The sequence below is a fragment of the Podarcis pityusensis genome (assembly GCF_964106645.2).
Source record: "Podarcis pityusensis genome assembly, chromosome: 7".
NCBI lineage: Eukaryota > Metazoa > Chordata > Lepidosauria > Squamata > Lacertidae > Podarcis > Podarcis pityusensis.
In genome coordinates, this window is record NC_138031.1 from 80904325 (window position 1) to 80925431 (window position 21107).

At 40.8% G+C, this 21107-nt stretch overlaps 1 protein-coding gene across 28 annotated transcripts in view; it reads left to right on the forward strand.

The window, feature by feature from the left end:
• MAJIN (membrane anchored junction protein) overlaps positions 1-21107 on the forward strand; it is a 59273-nt gene that overhangs the window by 25689 nt on the left and 12477 nt on the right. For 2 of the 28 annotated variants that reach the window (XM_081014993.1, XM_081014985.1), the window contains 3 exons: positions 13970-14033; positions 19724-19844; positions 20698-20743. In XM_081014993.1, the coding sequence (XP_080871119.1) occupies positions 13970-14033; positions 19724-19844; positions 20698-20743 (231 nt within the window). The other 26 variants (XM_081014969.1, XM_081014979.1, XM_081014992.1 and 23 more) reach the window with 26 other exon arrangements.

Genomic DNA, 21107 nt, shown 5'->3' on the forward strand with positions numbered 1-21107 from the left:
TAGATCACCAGCAAGGAAGTTACATCCATTTGCAGCTGCACTCACTGTTCTAAGTTATTCCTAGCTAGAAACTCTTGGCTCCTTCCTTGTTTCTGACAATTCAAACTCCGGCTGGTATGTATGCATGCATGTGTTTGCTGTTTCTCTGTCCCCATTCCTCAGCTGGAGGGTTATCACTTTCTATAAGTTCTGAGAGATATCTCATCCCAAAAGCTGGAGACTAATTCCTTAGATATCAGGAGACCATCTCCTGCTCTTGGTTCCTACTGATGAAATATCCTATAAGCAAATATTCAGCCAAACAAAAAGAACTTCAGCCAGCAGCCATGATACCAACATTATCAACCTCTGCTCTCGGACAGAAAGTTAAATGAGATTAGATGTAGCATGTATACTCCACTTTTCTATTAAAATACTGTACTCAAATACTGTACTCAAAGTGGCTTACAACAATAGTTAGGGTATTTGACTACAATGCCCACATTCAGAGTCCTTGCCCAAGACCTGCACTAGGGCTGAGTGATATCTGGTTTTCAACATTGCAGTACAGTATATTACCAGCTAAGGGACGCAGGTGGCGCTGTGGTGTAAACCACTGAGCCTAGGTCTTGCTGATCAGAAGGTTGGTGGTTTGAATCCCCGCAACAGGGACCCGTTGCTCGTTCCCAGCTCATGCCAACCTAGCAGTTTGAAAACATGTCAAAGTACAAGCAGATAAATAGGTACTGCTCCAGCAGGAAGGTAAATGGCGTTTCCTTCCATTTGCCAGATGGGTGGGGTATAAATAAAATTATTATTATTATTATTATTATTATTATTATTATTATTATTATATCACAATGTCTGAAATAAGGACGGTGCTACTGTAGAGGCATTGGCTCTGGAGTGCCTGGAGGCGGTTGGAGGATGGATGGCGGCTAATGGATTGAAGTTGAATCCTGACAAGACAGAAGTATTGTTTTTGGGGGACAGGGGGCGGGCTGGTGTGGAGGACTCCCTGGTCCTGAATAGGGTAATTGTGCCCCTGAAGGACCAGGTGTGCAGCCTGGGAGTCATTTTGGACTCACAGCTGTCCATGGAGGCGCAGGTCAATTCTGTATCCAGGGCAGCTGTCTACCAACTCCATCTGGTACGCAGGCTGAGACCCTACCTGCCCGCGGACTGTCTCGCCAGAGTGGTGCATGCTCTAGTTATCTCCCGCTTGGACTACTGCAATGCGCTCTACGTGGGGCTACCTTTGAAGGTGACCCGGAAACTACAATTAATCCAGAATGCGGCAGCTAGACTGGTGACTGGGGGCGGCCACCGAGACCACATAACACCAGTCTTGAAAGACCTACATTGGCTCCCAGTACGTTTCCGAGCACAATTCAAAGTGTTGGTGTTGACCTTTAAAGCCCTAAACAGCCTTGGCCCAGTATACCTGAAGGAGCGTCTCCACCCCCATCATTCTGCCCGGACGCTGAGGTCCAGCGCCGAGGGCCTTCTGGCGGTTCCCTCATTGCGAGAAGCAAAGCTACAGGGAACCAGGCAGAGGGCCTTCTCGGTAGTGGCGCCCGCCCTGTGGAACGCCCTCCCATCAGATGTCAAAGCGATAAATAACTACCTGACATTTAGAAGGCATCTTAAGGCAGCCCTGTTCAGGGAAGCTTTTAATCTGTGATATTTTACTGTATTTTTTGTTTCTATGGAAGCCGCCCAGAGTGGCTGGGGAAACCCAGCCAGATGGGCGGGGTACAAATAATAAATTATTATTATTATTATTATTGGCTAGCTACAAGGTTTTTCCCACATTGTGATTTTTGCATAGCACACACACACACACACACACACACACGATTCAAGATATATTGCTAGGTCTAAAATTATGAAAACGATATCACAGTATGGACTTCAAACTAGTTTTGGACAATATATTGCCCAATCCTAACCTGCACTATCTCCACAGAAGTTAGAGTGCAGTTCCTTAAGTTCCATCCTTATTCCCCAGGTCTTTAATAATAAAAAAATACCTGCAGGAATTGATGTATTTTGTTTCTAGTGTACATGCATATAAGGGTATGTGCTTGGAAAACAGTGTCAATATATTATTTTCTATCCCCTTCTCACAACAACATATCTCAAGGTAAATGTTGCTGGATTTTGAAGTTATTCTATGGTAAGTCCTTCAGGTTCCATTATGAGGCTAAACGTTTTACCAAAGATGCTGAAAATGGTGGCAGTAATGAGGATTTCCTACCACAGCAAATACTCCTGATTTTTGCAAGGCAGTCCTATTTTAATGTAAGATTAAATAACTGCTGCTCTAAGGGAAGAACTGGTGGAGAGGGAAGGTGAGGGCAATGTGCTATCTCTGGATTTGTTCTTTCAGTAATGTTTTATGGCAGAGGTTGTGTATAGTTGCACAAAGATAACCATCAGGCTTTGTCTAATTGTTCCCGTACTTGTCAAATAACTGCTTGTAAAGTTTATATAATACCACAAGGTGACTCCTTTGCTGTTAAGCTGCTTGTTGACCTTCCCGTGCCTGTGGCTTCCCACCTACTTTTTATGATTAACATTCCTCCTCTATCATCCCCATCTCTCCCTCTCCGAGCCACATTGCTCATTTCTAAAAGTCGGTGAATCAGCTTTCCCATCCACCATGAGAAAGCAAAGTTGTACAAATCTGCTTTTCAAATCCCTCAAGATAGTCCCGAGGACAGGTTGTTCGAATACCAGAAAAAGGCAGAAATGTTTTTCTTGAAGCTGAGCATACTTGCCAAGACTTGACTTAAAGAATCATGGACATTTAACTTGTCCTGAGACATATCTGTGTTAATAACAATCGTGTGAAACAAAATGGCTCAACAGAAACTGCTGTAGCAGAAAAAAAAGGGGGCTGTGTACAGTTTCATGAGAAACATATTTAATGTGCATTTGAGGCAAAACTTTCTTAAGGTAGCATACAGCTGTTAGATAAAGCTTTTACAAGCATAAATAGTTCCAGCTGTGGCTGTCTAGTGTTGGTGCCAAAAGCAACAAAATGTGAAACTGAGGAACTGCTAAATATTTTGGGGAAGAATTTAGCAAGGTGTTGAAAAGAAGATGTAGTTTCGAATTATATTTATAGCAATGTTTTTGAACCATATAAACCACCTGATTGCCTCTGACCCTATCTGGCACTCTGTGTGTAATGAAAGCATCATGGCAGACAGAATAAAGATGATCCACAATCCTCCAGCAGTCTGAGCTATAATTATTTGTAGAATAATTGTACATTATTCTACATCATCATTGCCCAGAAAACACAAGGACATCCCTGAAACCTAGCTGACTTTGCAGAGGGGGAGAGTAGAAGGCACAAAAGAAAAGAAGAAATAAAAAATAAAAGATGCCCTCTCAGTTGTCTGAGAAAATATTTGCACGAGTATAACGTGTTTCTGATTTTAATGCAGGAGTACTGCGCCCCAAGTTTCCAATGTTTTGAAAATACTGTTCTTCAAAAAACAGATTAATGTTAGGAATATGGGTTGCTTTAGAACTTCAGCAGGCAAGGTTCTTCTTATCAATGCATCTGTATGCCAGGAACAGTTAAACCTGCTGAATGTTTTCAGACAGAACTTTGGGCAGGAAAAAGGTTGGCATTCAAGAACTTAGTCTGTTGGGAATGAAGATGAGTAGTTGTGCCCTAAGCATTTTGCATCCTGTTGTGTGATCAACATGCATGCGTAAAACCAAGCCAAAGTACAGGATTTTCAATCATTCTTAATTTGAATTTGTAAAACATGGAAGATTAGCAATAATGACTGGAAAAGAAACATCAAACATGCCAGGCGAAAGATGAAGCATAAATTAAAAGGCACGTTCTAAGTAAGTTTAATGCCAGACAGGACAAAGTGTTTTACATGCCCCATTGCTGGCTGTCTGCCCACTTTATGAAATATTTAGATAGGAATCTGAAGGAGTAAAAACTTGTTTAGATCTAGGTAGCTATTAAAGTACCAATTAAAGTCCACAGCACTCTGGCCAGTAAATTTGTGCTAACACAAAAAAAATAATAACAGGAACAATGTATAACACTGCATTCTAAAGTAAAATAACATAAAAATATTCAGTGTTGATATATCATGGAAGTGTAGTATTATAATGCAAGTAAACAAGCAACTACACAAGTAGATTTACTGTTGTGGTCTTTAAAAATAAAAAAAAGAGAGTTACAACAGGGCTATTTTTCAGCTGTGACTCACCAGAACTGAGTTCCAGAACTTATCTGGTGGGTGCCATTGCCATTAAAGAAGAACAAGGGTGGCATTTGTGGTGAGTTCCAGCACCTCTTTTTCCAGAAAAATAACACTGGTTACAACAGAGGACAGAACAGCATTTACCGGTGTTAAGGCTTACTGAAGCTAAACCTGTCTAGGTCTGTCCTGGTGTAAGGTTGCCAACTTTTTGATCAGCTATAAGGTTGCCAGCCTTTTTCTTGCCAAAAGTCTTGTGGCTGCATGAGAAAGAAATGGGAGAAGCTGCATGAGAAACTGAATGGGAGACTGTTTTGGATTAGGGTTAATAATGTAAGGAGGGGGGAATGAATTAGATGTGATGGCTGCTGAAGACCTCTCTCTTTATAATGCAAGGGCCTTATTGAGTAAAAAGAGCGCACAGCCAGGGATGTTGATCTCTTCCTGCCGGGTACGTTTCTGAGAACTGGTCTCACTACTGATTTCAAAGCCCTGATGAGGAAAAAGGTGTAGGATCTCATGGTTTCGGGAAAGGTACTCACTGTGTGAGGAAACCGTGTAATGGGTGTGCCCTAATGTCAGGAAGCAGCAGGACTCAGGAAAGCTTCAATAGTATTTATTGCTGGACAGCAGACCAAAACTCAGCATAACAGCCACACGAGCAAGACTAATGCATTCACAGCATAAAATGTAGTGAGGTTGCCTCCCTCTGCTGCATTTCAAATCACATATGCATGCTGTTGTACAGATCAGAGGGGGCGGGGATGACTTCACCAAATGCACATTACGTGTCTCATGCTATTCATGCAATTGTCATCTGGGCATGCACCATTATCTGTGCATGTCCAACGGCTGCCTCAAAGGTACACACCTAAGTCTAACTGCAGAGTGAATTTGGCTTAATATTTCCTTTCAGAATGAAGCTGGTTTGATGGAAATGCCTCAGACAGCAGCACTTGTCAAGAAACTATTAGCATAGCTTTTCAACGTGGATTCAAAAACCATCAGTGGGAGAGCACTACAGCCAAAGTAAACTGTAGCATCCACACATGATACCTTTAAAGCACATTTGGAACACATTTCTTTCCCTCAAATAATTATGATTCCAACTGGTTCCCAGTTGACTAAGGAGGGAACCACCCCCAAGGAGGAGAGGGGAGTTTCTATTACATATCAGTTATATCTCTTAAAGAGAGAGGGCAAAGGCCCCACACACTACAAAAAGCGAACAGGGAAAGAGTACCACAAATAATGTGATTTGTTCTTCAGCCTTTGTCCACATGCATTTTTTTTCTTTTAATATCAGATAGTTCCTCCTCTTTATATATTTAATTAAATGTGCATATGTGCATTGAAATGTATTAAATATATGTTCCATCATCATCTCTAGTTCGGTCCCAATTCTTGGTAGAGTACATCTCCTGTATTTAAGCTGCAGTGTGGAACATATGAAAACAAATCTTAAGGCCTAAAGAAGCATACCAAAGCAGGATTTTTTTACTTCTTGCTTTGAACAACACACCTACCCATGCCCTTTCACAAAGTGTTGGGAGATTCCCAGCTGATACATGAGAAACAAGTCTAACCAATGTCCATAGTTTCATTTCTTCCTTTCTTACCTCTCCCTTGCCTTGTAAACTAAAACAACACAACTGTATCTAAATTAAAAGCAGATTGTGTCTCCCTCATTGCCCTTTCCCCTTGTGTCCCGAACAAGATATCCACTATAATCCCGTCCCCCTCTCCATAAATTCTTACCATGTTTACCTGGTCAAATCTGTTGGATGCTATATAAAACAATTCAAACTTTTTTTTAAGCTCTTGGAAAAAAACACTTCAAGGTAGGAGGCTTTGTGATTGACACAAGGGCTGGGCAATTAGATGATTGCTAGTGCAAACTGGATTAACAGGTTTTGCCTGAACTAGATTTGGGGAGAAGATTGCAAGTGTGCTCCCAAAAGTCATCAGTGCAGAGCCTTTTTAGGGGGAAGGAAAAGAGGCAATTGGCTCAGGCCCTGCACATAGATCAGCACTGACCAACTATATATTCCAGCTGAGGAAGGAAGGAAAAAGGTCCTGAAATGAACATTAATAGGCTTTGAAGAGTCCTGCATGATTGCACTTCTGCCACTGCTAAATTTACATACATCTGCACACACACTTTATAAGTCACAAATACTTATTTTTGTTCTCCTCCCCCACGCTTTGATCCATTTGCACAAACATATAATCCTGAAAAGCTGGCAAATACCCAGGTTCACGGTTTTGAAAAGGGGTCAGTGGCAGGCACAGCCTGACATTTACAGGTGTGGAGCAGCTGCTCCTCCTGAAATTTCCTTTTCTGCACAAGAAAAGCCTTCTTCCCTTTGCATCAGGGCTACACCAAGCCAAATGCAGACCAGCCAAGTACCGTGGCCTGCTTTGAGTTCAGGTAGAGCAGAGTGATTTTCCAGTTTGTACTGCCTGCCTGGAACTGGAAAAATGAGGGTAGGGCGATCAAGCAGCTGACATACCACAATACGGGGCCTATGGGCTTTGACAGGCTTTGGGGGGGGGCAGGGGTCACAGTCACAATTTTGTACTGGTATAATTCAAGTCTCAGTCTCAGTCAGTTTTATTGCACATAGCCAAAGGCCGTCGCAATGTACACAGAATTATTTGACAATTAAAAGAAAATATACTGAATTGATAAAAAAGACTTAAAACATTTATATTATCAAAACCTTATGCACTCTAAACAGAGCTATAAAAGTACCCCAATGTACAAATAAAAATATTAAACAATAAAATTCATAAGCTAAAATCATCACATGGCCACTCATGTTAAAAACAATATCAATTAATACAGTGTGCAATTTATACTCAGAGTTTGGTGACAAAGATAGAGCATAGCCTGAGGTAGATAGATAGGATCAAATAAATTCATCTCCTTTACAGTTAATGGTTACCTTGGCTTTATAATTTGCTCTAATTTTCCTAGCAGCAGATGCAAAAAGTGCTACATGCCAGGTCACATACTTATCTGTGTACTGGTATAATTCTCCCATATTAAATTGGAGACTGAGATTGGAGGTCAGTTTGAAATCTAATGTGGGTTGCCCTTGTTGTCGCCTCAACTGTCTTTTTCAGAAAGCAGGCGTATGCTCCAGAACTAGCTGTTTAGGTACAGAACGGGCAGAAATTATTTCAAAGGGCAGCATGTAAGTGTGTGGGTTCCTTGCCCGAAGGTTAAGGTTTTTAAGAAGAAAATGGGAAGGTTTAAGGCAGGGGTCAGCAAACTTTTTCAGCAGGGGGCCAGTCCACTGTCCCTCAGACCTTGTGGGGGGCCAGACTATATTTTGAAGAGAGAAAAAAAGAATGAATTCCTATGCCCCACAAATAACCCAGAGATGCATTTTAAATAAAAGGACACATTCTACTCATGTAAAAACACGCTAATTCCCGGACTGTGCACAGGCTGGATTTAGAAGGCGATTGGGCTGGATCCGGCCACCGGGCCTTAGTTTGCCTACCCATGGTTTAAGGCCATTGCTGAGGGAACCCTTACTCTCGCCAGCAGGGGCCAAATCTTTGCAACTTGAGGTGAAAATGTCAGTTTTTGCCTGCCATTGTTTTGCCTGCAATGTTTAGAAGTCACCAGAAACTATTCCGGTATCTGCTCTGAGCTCCAGCAGGGGGAGCTGTACAATGAAAGGCATGAAAACTGTGGAAGGCCTAATTTTGTGAGGACAAAATGGCGGCAGGGGCAAAAGGAAAAGAGGAGGAAGAGGATCTGAGGAGGGAGTTGCAACACAGGCCCTCCTCATTGTCCTGTTCTCTCTCTCTCTCTCTCACACACACACACACAACACAGCGGACACATTGCTTTTGCGAATCCTCCATCTGTACTCCTTTTATTGACACGTGTATTCAGTTCTCCTCTGCTTATTTTCCCCTCAGTGCTGATAGACTGGAAATAAATGTTAATGGAAGAAGGAAGCTAATTGTGGGAAAAGACAGCCTCCCAGGAGGAGACATGTAGCAGCAACTTTTTTTTATTTATTGATTTTAACATATAAATTATAAAATGCAGCACAAAACTTATCACTTATACAATCTTTTTAGACTTCCATCAGCACCTCTGATGATCCACCGTGTTAACCACTTCTTATGCATTTCTTAACTTTATATTGGCTTTACACCTCTTAACAAATCATCCTTCCCCTTCTCCAATTTTGCAATACTTCCAATAATGCTCCTCACAAAACTTCTTGCAAACCTACAAACGTCGACTGATCTTCACAAATACTTTTCAAATAGTCTGTAAATTTACTCCAGTCTTCCGTGAATTTCTGGTCCCGCTGGTTTCGAATCCTTCCTGTTAGTTTATCTAGTTCTGCATAGTCCATTAACTTCATTCTCCATTCTTCAATCGTCGGTAATTCTTCTTGCTTCCATTTTTGGGCCAATAATATTCTTGCTGCTGTTATTGCATATAAAACGAGCTTACATTCCTTTCTATTTATATCACTCCCCACAATGCCCAGTAAAAATGATTCTGGTTTCTTTATGAATGTATATTTCAACGTTTTTTCCATCTCATTATATATCATCTTCCAGAAGCATTTCACCTTTTTACATTCCCACCACATGTGATAAAATGTTCCCTCTTTTTCTTTACATTTCCAACATTTGTTACTGACTTCATACATTTTCGCTAACTTGACAGGTGTTCCAGTATATACCATCTATACATCATTTTCATCACATTTTCTTTTAGGGCATTGCATGCAGTAAATTTTAAACCTTCTTTCCATAATTTCACCCAATCACTCAGCTGTATATTATACCCAAAATCTTTGGTCCAGTGAATCATAACCGACTTAACCTCCTCGTCCTTCAAATGCCATTCAAGCAGCAGTTTATACATTTTAGACAAAATTTTAGAATCATTACTTAATATCTCTAATTCAAACTTTGATCCACTTTCATCAAATCCTTTTTCTTTAGAGTCCTGTTTAAACATTTCATTGACCTGGCGGTAGTGTAGCCAATCATTTACATATTCTTTAATTTCTTCTTTGGTTTCATTTTCCAGACATGTAGGAGCAACTTAGTGGGTGTTTTCCCCACCTCCACCCCCCACAAATTAGGAGACCGCTGTGCTTTCTTGTTCTTTTATATTAAATTTGGAGCTTGAAGATATGCTCTGAGAGGTTACTCTTCAGTCGCAAAGCCTTATCCTGTACCTTTATGCCCTTCCCTCCCACATGCTTAGGCTCACTTGCCTCAGGCTGTTCAGAGACCAGAAAGGTCTCCAAAGAAGGGTCAGCCTTAAAACAAGTACAGTGGTGCCTCGCAAGACGAAACTAATCCGTTCCGCGAGTCTCTTTGTCTAGCGGTTTTTTCGTCTTGCGAAGCAACCCTATTAGCGGCTTAGCGGATTAGCGCTATTAGCGGTTTAGCGGCTATTAAAGGCTTAGCGGCTTAGCGGCTAAAAGGCTATTAGCGGCTTAGCGGCTTAGAAAAAGGGGGGCGGAGCGAAAAAAATCTCAAGACTCGCAAGACATTTTCGTCTTGCGAAGCAAGCCCATAGGGAAATTCGTCCTGCGAAGCGCATCGAAAAACGGAAAACCCTTTCGTCTAGCGGGTTTTTCGTCTTGCGAGGCATTCGTCTTGCGGGGCACCACTGTACCGAGGGAAAAGTCGTTCTAAAAAGGACAACTGGTGTGTGTGTATTTTGCAATGCCCTAAATCTGATGCTGTGTGTGTAGAAAAGGTTGACGATGAAAATATATAAAAACTGGCTTCGTGTTCCTTTGCGACTCCAAAATATATTCCAAGGGAATTGGCAAAATTGACACATAAACTACGGGACAAGGATAACTGTGACTTTAAAGATGAATGGGAACCTTTTACAAAGTATTGAAAGAAACAACAAACTGAATTGGACTCTTTCGCAGGTTTTGAATAAACACTCACAAACTTTTTTATTGACAATAACCAGTCAGATAAATTAAGGATTTATACAGTTTTGTAACATGCAGAGAATAGCATTTGTAGAGAAACCAGAGACTGGAGCTGAGGGAAGCCAGGGGGGAGGGGAGGGCGGGTCATTTTATGGGGGGGGGGAATGGGGGGGGAATCAAGGATGATATGTTTTAAGATAATATGTTTTGTATATATATATATATATATATATATATACACAGTGGTGCCCCGCAAGACGAATGCCTCCCAAGACGAAAAACTCTCTAGACGAAAGGGTTTTGCGTTTTTTGAGTCATTCCGCAAGACAAATTTCCCTATGGGCTTGCTTCGCAAGACGTAACATCTTGCGAGTTCTTGCGAGTTTGTTTCCTTTTTCTTAAAGCCGCTAAGCCATTAATAGCCGCTAAGCCGTTAATAGCCGCTAAGCCGCTAATAGCCGTGCTTCGCAAGACGAAAAAAACCGCAAGACGAAGAGACTCGCGGAACGGATTAATTTCGTCTTGCGAGGCACCACTGTATATATATATATATATATATATATATTCCAAGGGAAATTCACTCTCCAATCGCATTGATGATTGGGCATAAAGTTCGTTCCAATAACTTCGTTATAAGTCTGGGCTTGAGGGAAATACTGTTCCAGAACGAGGAGATCTTTATACATGTGGAAGGAAAGCTGATGAAGAAAACCCATAAACACCATTTCCCCTCACAAACTTATTGCCATTTGAGTAGCTTGTTGTTAAAAAAAAAACAAGAACAACAACAACTAACCAAGGTGTTTGGTGTTTTGTTAAGAGTGCAGTCATAAGCTGGACAGGCAGGGAGCAGGGCCAAACTTTGGTAATATGGTGCCCTGAGGCAGGACAAAATCCCCCCCCCCAAAAAAAAACTTTATTATTTCCACAATAATTCCTTTTGGTACAGTTGCTTTTTTATGAATCTTCTCAGTAGGTGCGCATATAAATAATGTTGTTGTTGTTGTTTTGCACCCCTTCAGCTTGGCACCCTGAATATTGGAACTGCCTTGCAATGCCCTAAATCTGATGCTACAGGGTAGCCAGATTAAAAGGTGTGAGGGGATGCTCTTAGCCTCTTTTTTGCCACTTGTATTTATATATACAGTGCCATTTTTCTAGAAAAAGAGATGTTGGAACTCATGGCAATGGTGCCCACTTGAGAGGTGCTGGAACTGAGTGCTTTTTTACTTAATGTTTAAGGGTACTCTCATTTTGACTCAAGAAAATCACCATTTTATAGTTCAGATCAGGAAAAATAAATACAGTAAATGGACAAAAGTACAAAGATTCACAAAATGTTTAGGGGTATGCGTACCTCTGTAGCCCCAGTAAAAAAGCACTGTGTTTTCCCACTCCACTTCCAAATACAGTGGTACCTCGGGTTACATACGCTTCAGGTTACATACGCTTCAGGTTACATACGCTTCAGGTTACAGACTCCACTAACCCAGAAATAGTACCTCAGGTTAAGAACTTTACCTCAGGATGAGAACAAAAATCATGCGGCGGCAATGGGAGGCCCCATTAGCTAAAGTGGTGGTTCAGGTTAAGAACAGTTTCAGGTTAAGAACGGACCTCTGGAACGAATTAAGTACTTAACCCGAGGTACCACTGTACAGTACTATTTTTCTAGAAAAAGGGGTGTTCTGGAACTCATGGCAATGGTGCCCATCTGAGAGGTGCTGGAACTGAGTGCTTTTTTACTTAAAAAAATGTTTAGGGGTACTCTCATTTTGACTCAAGAAAATCACCATTTTATAGTTCAAATCAGGAAAAATAAATACAGTAAATGGACTAAAGCACAAAGATTGACAAAATGTTTAGGGGTATGCGTAGCCCTGTGTACCCCCCAGTAAAAAAGCACTGTGTTTTCCCACTCCACTTCCAAATACAGTGGTACCTGGGGTTACATACGCTTCAGGTTACAGACTCCGCTAACCCAGAAATAGTACCCCAGGTTAAGAACTTTACCTCAGGATGAGAACAAAAATCGTGCGGCGGCAATGGGAGGCCCCATTAGCTAAAGTGGTGGTTCAGGTTAAGAACAGTTTCAGGTTAAGAACGGACCTCCAGAACGAATTAAGTACTTAACCCGAGGTACCACTGTAAAGTACTATTTTTCTAAAAAAAGGGGTGTTCTGGAACTCATGGCAATGGTGCCCATCTGAGAGGTGCTGGAACTGAGTGCTTTTTTACTTAAAAAAATGTTTAGGGGTACTCTCATTTTGACTCAAGAAAATCACCATTTTATAGTTCAAATCAGGAAAAATAAATACAGTAAATGGACTAAAGCACAAAGATTGACAAAATGTTTAGGGGTATGCGTAGCCCTGTGTACCCCCCAGTAAAAAAGCACTGTGTTTTCCCACTCCACTTCCAAATACAGTGGTACCTGGGGTTACATACGCTTCAGGTTACAGACTCCGCTAACCCAGAAATAGTACCCCAGGTTAAGAACTTTACCTCAGGATGAGAACAAAAATCGTGCGGCGGCAATGGGAGGCCCCATTAGCTAAAGTGGTGCCTCTAGTTAAGAACAGTTTCAGGTTAAGAACAGACCTCCGGAACGAATTGAGTACTTAACCTGAGGTACCACTGTAAAAGGGATGTGTGTGTGTGTGTGTGTGTGTGTGTACACCTACCCACCCACCCCAGCTATAGGTTGGCATAGAGAAAGGGTCAATCCTAAAGCCTCTCTAATGAACTGAGGTTTCTCCCTCCTGCCTTCCAGAAGGCCCCATTTAGGGGCTTAAAGGCTGCTACCACCAACAAAAGTACCACCAGTGGTAGTTTCTCTGGAGAAGATTTTGGATGAGTGTGTGAGGGGCTGCAGGATACAAATGTACTGATGTGTTTGTTTGTTTGTTTGTTTGCCATGGATGGCTAATGAGAGTTGGCAGTATGAATTCTATAAGAAAATAGAATTGTTGCATAACGCTCTCTCAGATTTAACAAAAGTTGATCTTTTAGTATTCTGGTTAATCAATGCCCCTCTTGTTCTTTTTTATTTAGTAGGAGTAAGTGGAGCTGGGTGCGGAGGGGAGGGGAGGGAAGCAAGACAAGAGCTACAACAAAATGTATATTCTAAATACCCAGCGAGATGGCCCATCATCTTTTTCATTCACCATCATTAGGCTAGATTGGTTTCCTGGGAGATGTCCCAGTTAAGTGGATTTCCTGATTAAGTGCTTCCCGATTAACTGGAATAGATTGTAAGGACTGTACATAAATATGCCTTGCTTGTGACTCTCTTTGTATTTTGTTGTTAGAAAACGGATGCCCGCTCCACATTATTTCTCTTTCCAAATGGGTATATCTTATTGGTTTCAAAAGCACCATTAAAATGGCATTATTTTCTCTTTCCAAATGGGATATATCTTACTGGTTTCAAAAGTAGCATTGAAATGGCATTATTTTCTATATGATTAGATCTCCCTTTAATAATAATAATAATAATAATAATAATAATAATAAATCTAGTCGTATTTCTGATAATGTTGTTAGGATGGGGTACTTAGTGATTATGAAAAAAAAATCACAAAAACAGGTTGGATGAAAGGCACACACCCTTTTTTTCAAAACACTTGAGCGCCTACAAAATTTTTGGCTCCAATCCTGTACTTACTGCGGTGTAAGATCCTGTGAAACCTCTGGATTAAACATGCATAGGATTGTGCTATAAGATTTTTAGTCAGAGGTGATGCAATAAAGATATAATTGCTTGTAAATAGGATGCACTGATTTTTTTGATCTGTACAGGCTATCCAGTACATTTTGCTGCCTGCAGCGGGCGTCATGATGGTGCTGTCCCCATGTACAAAAGGTAACTATACTGGCAATTGAATGTTACTTCAGTATTGGTAGTCAAACAGCATCCTCTACTCCTGAAGACAGCAGGCTAGCTTAGGGGGTGCAGGGCACACAACTCTTCCCTCAAATACTGCACCTTTCCCCAGCATTTGCTGCTTGAGGTAGCTGCTTCACTATGTCTAATTGTGGGGCTGGCTCTGGATGCACTGGTTTTGCAGTTCCTGAGATACCACAAAAGCTTGCAATACCTATAAGCCAAATAAGAATCATAGAATCATAGAATCATAGAGTTGGAAGAGACCACAAGGGCCATCGAGTCCAACCCCCTGCCAAGCAGGAAACACCATCAGAGCACTCCTGACATATGGTTGTCAAGCCTCTGCTTAAAGACCTCCAAAGAAGGAGACTCCACCACACTCCTTGGCAGCAAATTCCACTGTCGAACAGCTCTTACTGTCAGAAAGTTCTTCCTAATGTTTAGGTGGAATCTTCTTTCTTGTAGTTTGGATCCATTGCTCCGTGTCCGCTTCTCTGGAGCAGCAGAAAACAACCTTTCTCCCTCCTCTATGTGACATCCTTTTATATATTTGAACATGGCTATCATATCACCCCTTAACCTCTCTTCTCCAGGCTAAACATGCCCAGCTCCCTTAGCCGTTCCTCATAAGGCATCGTTTCCAGGCCTTTGACCATTTTGGTTGCCCTCCTCTGGACACGTTCCAGTTTGTCAGTGTCCTTCTTGAACTGTGGTGCCCAGAACTGGACACAGTACTCCAGGTGAGGTCTGACCAGAGCAGAATACAGTGGCACTATTACTTCCCTTGATCTAGATGCTATACTCCTATTGATGCAGCCCAGAATTGCATTGGCTTTTTTAGCTGCCGCGTCACACTGTTGGCTCATGTCAAGTTTGTGGTCAGCCAAGACTCCTAGATCCTTTTCACATGTACTGCTCTCAAGCCAGGTGTCACCCATCTTGTATTTGTGCCTCTCATTTTTTTTGCTCAAGTGCAATACTTTACATTTCTCCCTGTTAAAATTCATCTTGTTTGTTTTGGCCCAGTTCTCTAATCTGTCAAGGTCATTTTGAAGTGTGATCCTGTCCTCTGGGGTGTTAGCCACCCCTCCCAGTTTGGTGTCATCTGCAAATTTGATCAGGATGCCCTTGAGTCCATCATCCAAGTCGTTGATAAAGATGTTGAATAAGACCGGGCCCAAGACAGAACCCTGTGGCACCCCACTAGTCACTCTTCTCCAGGATGAAGAGGAACCATTGATGAGCACCCTTTGGGTTCGGTCAGTCAGCCAGATAGTGGGATGAGTATACATACTACATACACTCCAACATTTCTCTGATTACGTCCCATTCCATAATAATAATTTTACTATTTATATCCCACACAACTTTACGGGGTTGTCTACTCTGGCCAGCTTCCAACATACATAAACACATTTTAAAAAATTAAGCATTAAAAAAAACATCCCTATACATAATTGCCTTCAGATGACTCAGGGGTCGGATAACGCCATACCCCCCAACATTTCTCCAATGAAAATAGGGACATTCTAAGTGGGACATTCCGGGATCAAATCAGAAACCGGGATGGCTTCTCTAAATCAGGGACATCCCTGGAAAATAGGGACACTTGGAGGGTTTGCATACTATGTGCCAGTGCTTGTTGACATGCCACCACTTTCAATATACTCTAAACAAATCATCTGCTATCTGTAGCCTTACGTTTTCTCTGCTCCTGTTTCTATAGTATTCCAAGGCAGTACAAACCTGGGAGCAAAAGTTATTCTATGATCTCTGTGGCCATATACTGCTTAACTGAAAGATTTATAGTTTTGTTATTGCTGTTTTAAGCAGATTGGCAACACTGAGAACTGGAGGGTAAATAAAACCAAGTTGGCTTGTTTATAGCAAACTGTTTAGAATATTGATATTCACATGCATTTCATGGTGTCCTATCCCTCTTCCCTTTCACTTATGCATATGAATAGAAATATTCTAAACTGTTAATTGCAATCAGCTGTGCACTCATGTCCCGCTTATGGACTTACCACAAGTTTCTGGTAGAACACTGTGAGATCAGGATACTGGACTAGATGGGCCTTTGGCTTGATCCAGCAGGCCTATTGTTATATTCTTATATATTCATTGCAAACTTAAAGTGCTTTCATGCCAATTAACTGCTGTCCTCTCTCTAAGAATCATAGGATTGTAAAATAGTGCAAATTCTTTTTTTCTTTTGATGATGCCTAGATTCAGTCACTCATAGAACTTCAGTTCCTAGGATTGCTTGTTTATTGACTTGTTTGCTTTATTTTTATATTGGCAGAATTTACATGCTGCCCCATAACAGTGTTCTCTAGGTGGCTTATAGACAATAAAACATTATTTTACAATAATAACCACAGAATTAAAAACAGTAAACTAATTTCAGCATACAGATTTCATCAGCAGAGAGTAAAACAGCACAGAAAAATATACAGCATCCCTAAAAACATACTGTATAGTAGATCTAAAATTCAACTATCTCAAAGGATTCACTATTTAAAAGCCTGGGGCTATCTCTTTTACTACTCTACAGTACATACAACCACAAACCTGGTCAAAAAGGCCTAGCTGATGAGCAAGATCAGTTTCCAAATCTGCACTAGGAGCCCATTTATAGTGACAAATGTAACCCCTTCCTTCCCATAACTCTGTAAGAAATGGCCTTTAAAGAACACTTATCCTGATTTGTCCATAGTTTGTGGCATCCTTGGTTAACAGAAGACTGCATAGCTCAGAGTCACATGCTTTGGATTCAGTTTTGTGGTGGTTTTTTTATTCAGTTTCAGTTCCAGACACCTCTAGTTCAAAGATCTTGGGTAACAGGGCTGGCAGAAACCTGTGCCTGGGGCTCTGGAGAGCCTACTGCTAGACAAAGCAGATATTGTTAATGATTTGTGCAATTCTGTTTTCATTATTATATTTATCTGTAAGCAGCTTTGAGAGCCTAGTCTGGACATAGACAAGGATATAAATAAGGGATGGACTGTAGCCCAGAACAGAGCACATGATTTGCATGTTCTCAGTCCCTGATATCTCCTGGGTAGGGCACCCATGTTTGAAACCCTGCAGAACCGCTGTCAACCAGTGTGGTAAACAGTGCTGACCAACGATTGGATGCAGTAGTAAGGCAGACATTTTTATTTATTTATGTGACTTCATTATGCCCTCAGGACACAAAAATAAGCATTTATAAATATTTCCAATTGTTTTATTTTGAAATGATTCTTAGAAATGTAAGACGGCTGTCTCACACTGGAGTTCATGTATGGGTTCAGCTTCATTAGAATGCCCTCTTCTGTGTTTATTTCCCTGTTTGCGTTAGAAGAGAGAAAACAGAGACTGCAGTTTGCCAGGAGAGGGCGTTCTCATCCTTGCTCCAGCTACAGCCAAGCAGTTTCTGCTTGCTTTTTGTCTGCTGTTCTACTGCCGCATTGGGCATTGCATTGCAGAGCAGCTGTAACACATGCAAAAAATCTGCAGTACCATCCAGGCTTCCCCATAGGATGTTCTGAGTGGTTGATGGTAGGATTAAAGAATTTGTGACGGAGGCAGGAATTAAAAACTGTACTCGTAATCCATGTAGAATGAGGAATAACATCTGTCCCTGCAGCGTAATGGGTCAAAGAGGTTCAGCAGAAATGTAACAGGCTGGGACTTAGAGGGTGTGTTTGGTATAACTTAATAGCAATTAAAAAAATCAATTTGATGATTTTTCAGTTGATCAACATTTTTCAGAAACATTGCCCAGATATATAACCTTGAATATTTATTAATGTTAGGATTTGTGAGCAGAAGAACAGTCAGTAGAGTTAAAACCTGGAAAAAGTATGTGAGTGAGAGAGTATTTTAGGTATGTGTGTAAGAGAGAGAGAGAATTGAATTTAAGAAAACAGGTAGGATTAATATGGCATATGCAAGTGGAAGCAACAACTTTTTAGATGTGGCAGCCTTTGGACAAAGTGTTGTACAAATGTGAAAAGTTACCAGGAGTCTGGTTTTGCCATATTTTTAGAAACATTATTTTGTGGGTCAGTTTATTAATGACACAATGACCTCACATTCACTTGTACCAACATGCAACTGTAGGATGCGTATGGCTATTTCTATTCCGACAATTGCCAGAATATGAGAGATGAGCTCTGTGTGTCTTTTTGGCAGGGAAATCATGGGAAAACGCTTTTCTTTCTTTCCAATGAGAAAATGACATTAAATAAATAAGGAATTCAGGCTGATCAGACAAAAAATGTAAATCAGCCCCCCCCCCCCCCCCAGATTCCTTGTAGCGACTGGAATTGTATTGTCTGGAATTGTGTTGATTGAGAGACCAGTGGTTCCTGAATTTATAAAGAGATTTACCCAGAACTTGATCAGACTAATCAACTGATCAACACGGCTACCTATCTGTAACTGCAACTGATGTAGTTGTTATGCTTCAAGCAATGTATAATTTTATTGTTCAGAACTCTGAACCACTTGACTCTCTTTTTTCCTTGCTGCTTTGGGAGGAAAATAAAATCCAGATGAAATTGTTTGTAATCATTTGGTACTTTTGATGCAGCTCAACATGAGTATATTCTGAAATAAATAGTTGCATTTGTGAAGGAGAATCATTTTGGTGCAAATATTCTGCCAAACAGCAATACTGTAAATCGTTCCTTGTCTCACATCTATAATTTGGAAGCTGTCCACCAGAAAACACTGAATTGCCATACATGAAATACAGTATATGTAAAAAAAGGATGCAATTAGTATCCAGTATAAAATACCATGATCCATCACACCTGTTTGTATTGATGCAAGGCTTTTTCTAAGTGCTCAAACTAATTTTACCACCATCAGGACAAAATTTCTTAAGTGTCCAAGTAACATCCTGTTTTGCAAAATTTATAAACTGACTTGTGCTTGTGCTACCCTTGTGTTGTTATAAATTAGTAGTTTGAGAAAGTGCTGTTATTTTAGTGGCACTGCTCAGTGGATGTTTGCATTTTGCTTTACAAATGAATTCTCTTTGGCTATAATATCAAATACTGAAGCAGTGATGGCATAAAATAGCAAGATTACATGAGATTCCTAGTAAATTGAAGGTTAATCTGTATTCTATAGCATTATGGCTTACGCATGGATCACAACATGACTTAATAAGAAGTGCTTATCTTCATAACCAGGCCATTACTTTAAAATCTATTAAGAACATACTGTCATCTCTAATGATCCAAGAACCAGGAAGGTTAAGAGAATAATGGATCAGCTTAGTTTTGCATTCATATTAATTTACCACTTTGTTGCAAACTCCTGCAGTAATGCTTTCTGAAAAGTGCAATCGTTGGAAAGAAAAACAAACTCCTGGGCTTGAAAACTAGCAATAGTTCTTATGAGCTTCATGTTGTGGAAAGATTACTGCATATTTTCAGCTTTCCAACTGCACTTTTGAGAATCATCCCAGCATATATTTTGGCCTCATGCAAAAACTGAACTGCTGTATTTTAATATATTTGCTGAACCCATAAAGCGTCAACTTGTGCATAGCACTTCCAGACAAATTTCTAAAACTAGGCCAGTTGGTTGCCTTGCCACAAACAATGGAATTGGTGTGATAAGATTTGTTTTAGCATAGTGTTGTTTCTTCTTCTTCTTCTTTTAAGTAGGCTGGTTTTCTGAACACTCATCTTTAAAACCATTCACATATCCAGTGCCTGAGACAAGGTTTTTTCATGCAGGAGCAAATGTCTACAAATTTAAGATCAAATATGGCAACTCTATGAGGTAAGTATGACAAGACAGTTAACTGAAAGCCTTCATTCTTCACAGTATTGAGGAATTGTTCAAATTAAGAAGCAGAAATAAAAGATAGGCTCAGCATCTCAAAAGAACTTAGGTTGAGACTTGTTAAAATCAAAAATTGTATTAAAATATTACAGATACTTTACCTAAAGCTAGTTTATCATAATGACCCAGAGAATAAGCTATAACTTTATCTCTGAACTCACTTAGGTAAGCCATCTGTCACTCTCATCCCTCTGCATATCTGCAATGTGAAGCTAATAACACTGGTCTGCCTTACAGGCTTGTTGTAAGGATAACTGAGAAAAGTTATGTGAAGCAGAGGCAGAGCTAGCTGCTCTGGCACCCGGAGCGGCGCACATGCTGTGCACCCGGGGACGGGGCTAGCCGCCTGCGAGGGTGGGGCGAGCATCCCAGGGGGGCGGCGCAGTGATGTCACCCCCCTCAGGGATGACACCCGGGACGGACCACACCCGGGACGGACCACACCCACTGCACCCCCTTCCTCCGCCGGTGATGTGAAGCACACTGAACACCCGGCAAATACTGTAACAAGCTGCTGCTGCTATTATTACTATAACTATACTATAAATATCAGAATGTTCTGGATTGACCCTGGTTAATTTGAACAAAACCATTATTTAAATCAGCCAGAGTTCCCCCCAGTGCAGACATAACAAGAAAATTCTGATCACATCCTTGAAGCCACGTTGGAGGGGAAAGGGGAATATATGAGCAGTTAGATATTTAGTCTAAACTACAGTAATTGCAATTGTTTTAAATGCCCATTTGCATTTGATTTCTGCAGTTAAATTCTGTTATGTTTGTTTTACAGTGTTAATATTGATTTTCATGGAAGTATTGTCAATGAAGAACTACAGGTAAGATATGCAGCAGATTTATCTCAGAAAGGGTCATGTGATAGATGTGGAATTTAGACTTTGTCCTCTGCTTTGGGAAAACAGAACTCACTTAAAGTTCAAGTTCCATTCAGATAGCTTTGAACCTCACAGTGAATGCTTGTTTGGGAGTTTCCTGTTTGCTGGGAGGGATACTTGCAAAAAACACGGCTTTGTCTTGTGTAAGAGGGGGTAGTACATTTCCTTATATGGTCCCAATTATGATTTTTCTGTTCTCATGGTATGTTTGTATTGCATTGTACTAAGTTTCATTTCTGACTGGCTTATGGTTCCCTACTGAACTCTTGAAATCCTCCACCACCCCTTTTACCTGGAAGTCCTTGTA